General features: G+C 52.2%; 1 protein-coding gene across 2 annotated transcripts; it reads left to right on the top strand.

Annotated features, from left to right (window-relative positions):
* The first annotated feature begins 2,205 nt into the window (after positions 1–2,205).
* Positions 2,206–5,519, top strand: LOC125521800 (protein NRT1/ PTR FAMILY 8.3-like). 2 transcript variants are annotated; one of them, XM_048686859.1, is made up of 5 exons: positions 2,206–2,360; positions 2,845–2,992; positions 3,099–3,201; positions 3,271–3,488; positions 3,589–5,519. In XM_048686859.1, exons 2-5 carry the CDS (start codon positions 2,930–2,932, stop codon positions 4,858–4,860), a joined length of 1,656 nt encoding a protein of 551 aa, XP_048542816.1. In that variant the 5' UTR covers positions 2,206–2,360; positions 2,845–2,929; the 3' UTR covers positions 4,861–5,519. The 2 variants fall into 2 exon arrangements, with proteins under 2 accessions (XP_048542816.1, XP_048542817.1); XM_048686860.1 differs by lacking the exon at positions 2,206–2,360 and adding an exon at positions 2,368–2,727.
* The last annotated feature ends 3,359 nt before the right edge of the window (positions 5,520–8,878 follow it).

The raw sequence follows: 8,878 nt of genomic DNA, 5'->3' as shown, positions 1-8,878 counted from the left end.
TGCTCAACAGTAATTTGTTTACCCACCGTGAATACTTATGCTCTTGAGAGAAGCCACTAATGAAACCTATGGCCCTCGGGTCTATCTTCCATCATATTAATCTTCCAATACTTTCCTTTGCCATTTATTTTTCTTTGCATCTTTTATTTCTCTTTATCATAAAAATACCAAAAATATTATCTTATCATATCTATCAGATCTCACTCTCGTAAGTGACCGTGTAGGGATTGACAACCCCTTATCGCGTTGGTTGCGAGGATTTATTTGTTTGTGTAGGTGCGAGGGACTCGTGCGTGGCCTCCTACTGGATTGATACCTTGGTTCTCAAAAACTGAGGGAAATACTTACGCTACTTTGCTGCATCACCCTTTCCTCTTCAAGGAAAAACCAACGCAAGTGCTCAAGAGGTAGCACTGCCGCACTCGGACGAGGTCTCGACGGAGCCAGTCGAACATGCCATAGAGAGATTCATCGGGCTCAATTGCCGCGACTTGAGGGGTGGCCGACTGACGTGCCACCGCGTGCTTCACCCACCGCTGAATCTGCGATCGACAGGGTCGCTTGCAACGGCGTACAGCGGGGAGCGAAGGTACCGTGGGAGCTGACCGATACTGGGTCGACGGCTGCCGCAGCAGGACGCTGCGAACGCACGCACGAAAGTGCGTCGCTCCACGGACAGGGAGCGCCTCGACGTCGAGAGGAGCTTCCTGAAGCCAGGTGGAGTCGTCGGCAATGAAGACGAGAGCGCCGAGACGGATCTCGCGGCCCTCAGCCAAACCTCCGTCAGAAACCATGATGAAAAGAGTCGGAGAAAATTGCAACCTCACCGAAAAGTCGCTAAGACACCTGCCCCACGGTGGGCGCCAACTGTCGTGGTTCTAAGTCTGACAGTAAAGTAGGGGGGTAAGAATGTAGAGGCAAGATCCTAACTGCGGTGAGATTTTGCACGCAGGATGTACGAGTTCAGGCCCTTCGCGGAGGAACTAGCAGCCCTACGTCTCGGTGCCCGGAGGCTCGGTCGATTGGAATATGCGTGAAGTTACAGGGGGTGCGAACCCTTGTGCCAGAGGAGGGGTGGCTTATATAGAGTGCGTCGGACCCCTCCAACCCTCAATTACACAAGGTTTAAGGTACATAAAGGTGGGCGTTACTGATAACGCCAACAATAAAGATACATGAATAACTATTAAGTCTATAGGGTAACGCCTGACCATTGCCATACAGAGTGACTTTAGATCTTCTATCTGTCATTGCACCTCCCTCACCGAAACCGGGTAAAACTTCTTGGACCCTAGGTTTTTCACCCGGGGGGGAACTTGGATTGGCTCAGAGCAAGTACAATAAGGGTGACATAAGCAAACTATAAGGACTAAAATATTATATCTTTACTTAGTTAGAGGAGAAAAATGAGAAGAAAGAAAAGAAGCGGGCTCTAGTTAGTAGTTAGCCGCAGCATGAGCCTCAAAGTAGTAGTTTATGAGGTTATAAGATGGGCCAATTATGCATAAAGTAGTATTACATAATTAAAATATACTATTATACATGCCGGCTATTAGATTGAATATAGATGACACGCCAACTCCTTATAGCCGATCGTTGCTTCTATTATTAATCATACTCTCACTCGCACACATGCCTCGTCCTCAAATTAACGGCTGCGGACTTTACTGCCCGACAACAAAACCATTCTCATTACTCATGTCTCTAGCCTCCTACACAGAATTAAGGCTGAAGTAGAGACAACATTGTCAGGGACCCGACAGGTAGAGTTACTGTCCATCGACTAATACCCCACCACAGGACTGAGCTTCGGTGTCTTAAAGACACCTATCTTTGGGCCTATGACAGGTAGGCCTAATAGGTCAGAGAACTGTTAGAAAACGACGGGCGAGAATGAGGCAGGTGTCTGTTCATACCCACTTGTCATAGACCTAAAGGCAGATGCCTTAAGGCAACGAAGCAGCGTTCCCCACCGCAATGCTCAGCACGGCACACGTCTCGGTGCAGAACGAGAGGTTTGATTTTTCAGGCCAAACTGATACAGTGGGCATGTTTTCTCTCTCTTTTCGGTGTCTTTACGGCAAGCGGAAATGAAATAATTGGTCAGAGAACTGTTAGAAAGCGACGGGCGAGGATGGTGTACAGTACAGTGAGTGGTGAGTGATGGGCTGATGGCTATGTTTCCAGTGCCCTTGTTCTTTTCTGCAGGTTGTAGGCTAGCTTAAATTAGTTTAGTTTGGAGATATACAGTTGCTCCTCCCCCTTTAAAGCGCGCAGGACTGCAGGAGGTAGGAATCTGCTGCCGCATTCGTCTTCCTCCGCGAGGAGAGGGAAGAACAGGGCTCAGCCTCACTCATCAGGTCTCTCTCTCTCTCTCTCTCTCTCTCTCTCTCTCTCTCGCCGCCTTTGTCTCAAACTCGAGCTTGGTCGGGCACAGAACAGTTGTCGCATAACATGAACCTGAAAGTCCAAGCAAGAGATCGCAGTCTGAGGCTGCGAGCACAGGATGATAGTCTATTAGTAGAAGGAACCCCCTTGCCTACGCCGCAGCACCTTCCCTCAATTTACCTGAGCAGTTCAGCAGCTCAACATGGGAAGAAGAAGAAGAAAAAAAAGAGTCGGCTTGTTCACCATTCGTGTCGCCGACCCAATTAAGGCTACTAAATGATACTCTTAATTATTATCATTGTCCTGTCGCTGGATCTGGCCGGTGCAATTGCGATGCAGGTAGAACAAACGTGGAGACAATTACAAGCATCTTGGAGTAGTATTATTCTTTTGCTTATCCCGATTCAGTTTTTCTTTCTTCTTTGTATCATCCAATCAGTCTGCACTACACTACAGGATGCCTATATAGACCGGTGTACACGGAGTTCTTCGCAGGAACTTGCAAGAAATATTTCTCAAGGCTAGCTCGGGAGTGTCTAAGATGGAAGCAGCAGACGAGGAGAGGCCACTTCTGAACCACCGTTGCCTGCCTCCACAGCCGCAGGTGATCTCTAGATATTTCTCTGCTGAACCAACATCTCTGCTGCCTAGTTGGCATCCTATAGTGTGGAATTTGGTGATCAAATTTAGTCTCTGCATTTGTTGTTCAGGACGAGTGTTCAAGATACACCAGTGATGGAACAGTTGATGTCTACAGACAGCCTGCTCTCAAGCAGAGCACCGGCAACTGGAGAGCATGCGTCTTCATCCTAGGTACTGCGCACAGTTTACAACAACATATGCTTTTTGCGCCTTTCTTCTAAAGTAACCTGTATAACTCAGGCGCCGAATTCAGCGAGTGCTTGTGCTTCTTCGCCGTCTCCAAGAACTTGGTCACCTACCTCACGACGGTGCTCCACGAGAGCAACGTCGACGCCGCGAGGAATGTGTCCACCTGGGTCGGCAGCTGCTTCATCACGCCGGTCGTCGGAGCTTTCTTGGCCGATTCTTATTGGGGACGATACTCGACAATTGCAATCTTCCTCTCTGTTTACATCTTTGTAAGTGAGGCAACCAGAATGCCATCCGATCAGTTTAATCCGCAACGTTTCTGAATTTACTGTAAAAAATGCTGTGCAACATTTCTGAAAATTCTGTCAGGGGATGCTCATCATGACATCATCGACGGCGCTTCCCTGGCTCCTGCCTCGTTTTTCCGACGAGAGCAGCGGTGTCCATCGCGCCGCCGTATACCTGGGGCTCTACCTTGTCGCCCTCGGCACCGGCGGGATCAAGCCCTGCGCCACGGCCCTGGGCGCCGACCAGTTCGACGTTGCCGACCCGGCGGAGCGGGTGGCCAAGGGATCCTTCTTCAACTGGTACTACTTCTCGATCAACATCGGCTCGCTGCTGTCGGCGACGTTGCTCGTATGGGTGCAGGACAACATCGGGTGGACCGTCGGGCTCGCGATCCCGACGGTGCTCATCGGGTTCGGCCTCGCCGTATTCGTTGCCGGCGGGAAGATATACAGGTACAAGCCACTGGGAGTGGGAGGTAGCCCGCTGACGAGGGTCTTCCAGGTGGTTGTTGCCGCCGCAAGGAATTGCCGTCTCGAGCTGCCCGATGATGCCTCGGCCCTGCACGAACATGGCGGGGCGGAGCATACCAGTCAATTCAGGTTCTTTGACAAGGCTGCGATCGTGATGCCGTCGACGGAGAAGAAGGGCCCGTGGCGGCTCTGCGCGGTGTCGCAGGTGGAGGAGCTGAAGATGCTGCTGCGGATGTCCCCCGTCTGGGCGTCGACGCTGGTCTTCTTCGCGGTCACCGCGCAGATGTCGTCGACGATGATCGAGCTGGGGATGGCCATGGACAACCGCGTCGGCACCTGTGTCGTGCCGCCGGCGTCGCTCTCCACCTTTGACATTGTCAGCGTCCTCGTCTGGGTTCCCATCTACGACGCCGTGCTGGTGCCGCTCGCGCGGCGCGTCACCGATCAGGACAGGGGCTTCACGCAGCTGCAGCGCATCGGCGTCGGCCTTGCTCTGTCCGCGGCCGCCATGGCGTACGCCGCGTCGGTCGAGACGAGGCGGCTGGCGGCGGCGCCGGAGACCTCGATGAGCATCATGTGGCTGGCGCCGTGCTACTTCGTGCTGGGCGCGGCCGAGGTGTTCACCAGCATCGGCATGCTCGAGTTCTTCTACGACCAGTCCCCGGAGTCCATGAAGAGCCTGGGTGTGGCGCTCGCGCAGCTCGCCGTCGCTGGCGGGAACTACCTCAACTCTGGCCTGCTCGGCGCCGTCGCGTCGGCCACGGGGTGGATCCCGGACAACCTCGACCAAGGCCACCTTGACTACTTCTTCTGGTTCATGGCGGCTCTCAGCGTGCTTAACCTGTTGCAGTTCGTCTACTGCTCGTCCAGATACAAAAAATAATGATCGATATTTTCATAACCTTTATACTGCTCGTCCAGATATATATAGCGACAACAAGTCAACAAGTAAATTGCCTGTAGAGGATAGAAGAACATGAAAGATAAAACTGATGTTCAAAATGGTGATTATTGGCTCAAAATGATGATTCAAGGTGAGGTAGTGAGATGGTGGCCAGAAATAGAGCAAGAAGAAGAGGACGACGTCGGTGGCGAAGTGGAGCGGTATGCCGAGAGGAGGCAACGATCTACGGGTCCAGGAGGGAAGTCGACACCATTGAAGTAGTCGCGTAGAGCTCCCCCGACGGCCCCAATCCGACGTTGGGGAGGCGAACCGCAAACGGCCTAGAAAAACTTTCATGTTTCATTACATGAGAGGAGATTAGTGCAATATTAGTTGGGTTACTTTATTTTGAATATACTGTATGTATGTGTCACATCATTTGTTCATTGTTTTTTATATGGCTTATCACTCATGCCAAGTGGTCAGGTGTCACATCTTTTGCTTTAAAAACTGTCATTGTTTCTATTGGTGTCAGGTATGATAATTGGATGTCAATTGTGTTATCATTGATGGCCTTGTGGGCCTGTAGTGTTATGTACTTCAGCCTGGATATTGCTAGGCATTATGCTATTTATGATAGTATGTGTTATTCTTTATTATGTCATAGTCATCTTTATTACTAGGCAGTATGCCATTTATGTAGTAGTTGCATCTATCACCTTGGGGGCAATTCGATCCTAAGTCATAACCGGGGTCAGTTGGTCTTGCAACTGCATCCTCTAAAACTACATCCTCTTTCTCAGATTCAAGAGTGGATGGTGCAAGATCCGCACAAAAATTATCGAGCACTCTTACCCCTAACGCATCAATCTCTGCATCATTCATAGGTTTCACTGCTGCTAGGTTTCGAATTGTTTCTAAAGCGCGTTCCGTTTCCAAATCTAGAAGATCATTAACCGAGTTAGAAATTTCACTATTAGTACTCCCTAGAGAAACTCCTAATTGGTTGGCATTATTAATAATTTCATCTTTAGAAAATGCAATATAGAATTAGACATGTTGACTGACATACCAGTGGTGACCTCGATGTCACGAAGCTTGGCCGCCCTCATAGCGCACCTCTGCTGCATGTCGTCAACCTCAGGGTGGTCCTAGAGACGAGAGCTCATCCGTCGCCCCACAGAGACCGGGTCGGGGATCCCACCAAAGGCAATGACCTCCTCCCGGGTAGAACCTCGCGTTGAAGAGTCATCCAAGAATACTGGAGGAGGCGGCGGATGGCACCCAAGCCCCACGGACGGGAAACCGGGGGAGGGAGGCGCGGGCGCCGCCTGCCCGAGCACTCCCCCCACCCCAACCCTCTGGCCGGAGGGCGTCGCTGTCCTGACTGCCGAAGAAGGAGGAGGGGTCAAGGCCACCTGCCCCAGACCCCCATCCAACACCACTGGAGAAGCGTCCGCTCGAGCCTCCACCATAGGAGAAGGAACCGGGTCCACCTGACCCAGACGGCCTCCCCCGCAGCCGGCCATCATCGGCGTCACCGGCGTCTCCAGCGCCAGAATAGGAAGAGAAGAGGTCGAGGCCACCTGCCCCGGACTCCCCCCCCCCCAGGCACAACCTCCGAAGCAGACAACATCACCCGGTCTGAGACCACTGGAGGAGCGGGGGAAAGCGAAACCACCTGAGGCTTCATCTCCCCACCCCCCACCAAGGTCGTCGCCGAGTGCGTCTCCATCAAGCCTCCCACCACAGGACTATCAACAGCATCAAACTCCAACACCGGAAGCGCGCACTCAAAAACATCATCAGATTCCACCTGGTCGCTCCAAAGTCTGGGAGGGGCAGACGCTGGCTCAAAGGACCCAAACCGCAAAGTACTCATCGGCACCGACAGAGCTGGGGCCGGCTCCACCCCGGGCCCATCCCCGGGCAACTGAGCAGCAGGTCCCGATCCGTTGGACCTCTCTCGTCTAGCCTCATTAGTCGGGTCCTCACTAGCACCCGCTTTGTCATCACCCTCGTGCATATCCACATCAGTCCCATTTACCGCCTCGGCAAATAGCTCTGCATCCTCGAACTCAATCTCAAGAGGAAACACCTCTCCCCTATAAATCCAGTTGACCACATCCGGGACGAACTCAATGTCCAGAACACTCACTAGGAGTCGGGCCACCCCATGAGCGTGGGTGAATGCCATATCAACTTTCTCAGTCTTTCCGACCATAATACCCAGACTAGCCACAACTCGAGCATCTGTCAAAGGCTCAGAGGAAGCCCCGGAAAACCGCAGCCACACCTGCGTGAGCGGCTTTCCCTTAGGCTCCACTTTCTTCCACTCGTGAAATTCCAGAATGCACTTAGTACCAGGTACCTTGCACAACCCAAAGCTCAGCAACCTCTGCAAATCACCCACCGTTGGGAAGTCAACCCTAAACACACTGTCCTCAATATGGACAAGCTCCCACTGAAAATCACCTGCAGCCAGTTCCTGAAGTCTCTGCACAATCTGAGCCTCAGAAACCACTCCCTGGGTAGCTTTCACAATACCAGTCGCCAAGCTCTGCGTCTCTACCGGAATCTCTCTCACAGTCGGGGACTCAAAGAACATCAGCTCAGCACAATATACTCCATACATGTAGAAGCGGGCAATCCCCCGAGGCATGTGTTGGCTTACCACACGAATCGCACAGCTCCGCCACGCACTCAGCAATGAAGTGACCCTTCTCGCCACATCGATAGCAAAGCATCTTTTCCTTCTTACGAGCCCACTTGGACGCTCTCTTAGACTCTGACCTGTCACCTGCCTCAGCAGAACCACCAATAACAGGAACCTCCACGTCGGCCAAAGCCATCACAACCTCCATCGCCTGGCTATGTAGTTCGGTCGACTGAACGGGATCGGTCGCCATATCAGTAGCTTGCTGGTCAACAACGACCGGTGGCGGAGGCTGTCTGCGGTACCGACCACGACCACCAGCACGACCACCATGATGACCACGGTAGCCACCTCTCTGCCGATAGTCCGGGCCAGAAGCTCCCTCGACAAAACCACCCGGAGGTCCGAGAAATGGTCTCTCAGCAGAACCATCACTCTGCCAGGCATAACCACGTCCACCTCCCGTAGACGACGATCCACGGTTCTGGCCATCCCCATAAGCATCATATCCATTGTCCCCCCACTGTCCACGGGGCGGTTCATTGGACTGCCTAGCAACTGCGTTCAGCCTCATCTGTGTTTGGCCCGATCGTTGTTGCATCGGCCTCGCGACGTAGTGCGGCGGTGGTGTGGCACGAGTGTCGGTGTTAAAACCAGCGGATCTCGGGTAGGGGGTCCCGAACTGTGCGTCTAGGTCGGATGGTAACAGGAGGCAGGAGACACGATGTTTTACCCAGGTTCGGGCCCTCTTGATGGAGGTAAAACCCTACGTCCTGCTTGATTAATATTGATGATATGAGTAGTACAAGAGTAGATCTACCACGAGATCAGAGAGGCTAAACCCTAAAAGCTAGCCTATGGTATGATTGTTGTTCGTCCTACGGACTAAAATTCTCTGGTTTATATAGACACCGGAGAGGGCTAGGGTTACACAGAGTCGGTTACAATGGTAGGAGATCTACATATCCGTATCGCCAAGCTTGCCTTCCACGCCAAGGAAAGTCCCTTCCGGACACGGGACGAAGTCTTCAATCTCGTATCTTCATAGTCCAGAAGTCCGGCCGAAGGTATAGTTCGGCCATCCGGACGCCCCCTAATCCAGGACTCCCTCAGTAGCCCCTGAACCAGGCTTCAATGACGACGAGTCCGGCGCGCAGATTGTCTTCGGTATTGCAAGGCGGGTTCCTCCTCCAAGTACTTCATAGAAGATTCTGAACACAAAGGTAGTGTCCGGCTCTGCAAAATAAGTTTCCACATATTGCCATAGAGAGAATAATATTTACACAGATCTAATCTGCTGACGTATTCCGTAGCGTGACATCACACCACGGCCAAGTCTTAAATCGAATCGTTTTATTGTTC

This window comes from Triticum urartu, chromosome 7, assembly GCF_003073215.2.
Source record: "Triticum urartu cultivar G1812 chromosome 7, Tu2.1, whole genome shotgun sequence".
NCBI lineage: Eukaryota > Viridiplantae > Streptophyta > Magnoliopsida > Poales > Poaceae > Triticum > Triticum urartu.
The sequence above is the reverse complement of the archived record's forward strand: the minus strand, read 5'-3'. Positions and strand labels throughout refer to the sequence as shown.

Coding starts and splice junctions, on each gene's coding strand:
- LOC125521800 (XM_048686859.1), top strand. CDS start 2,930: ATGGAAGCAGCAGACGAGGAGAGGCCACTTCTGAACCACCGTTGCCTG. Junction 2,993..3,098: donor GCCTGCCTCCACAGCCGCAG/GTGATCTCTAGA, acceptor TTTGTTGTTCAG/GACGAGTGTTCAAGATACAC. Junction 3,489..3,588: donor TCCTCTCTGTTTACATCTTT/GTAAGTGAGGCA, acceptor AAATTCTGTCAG/GGGATGCTCATCATGACATC.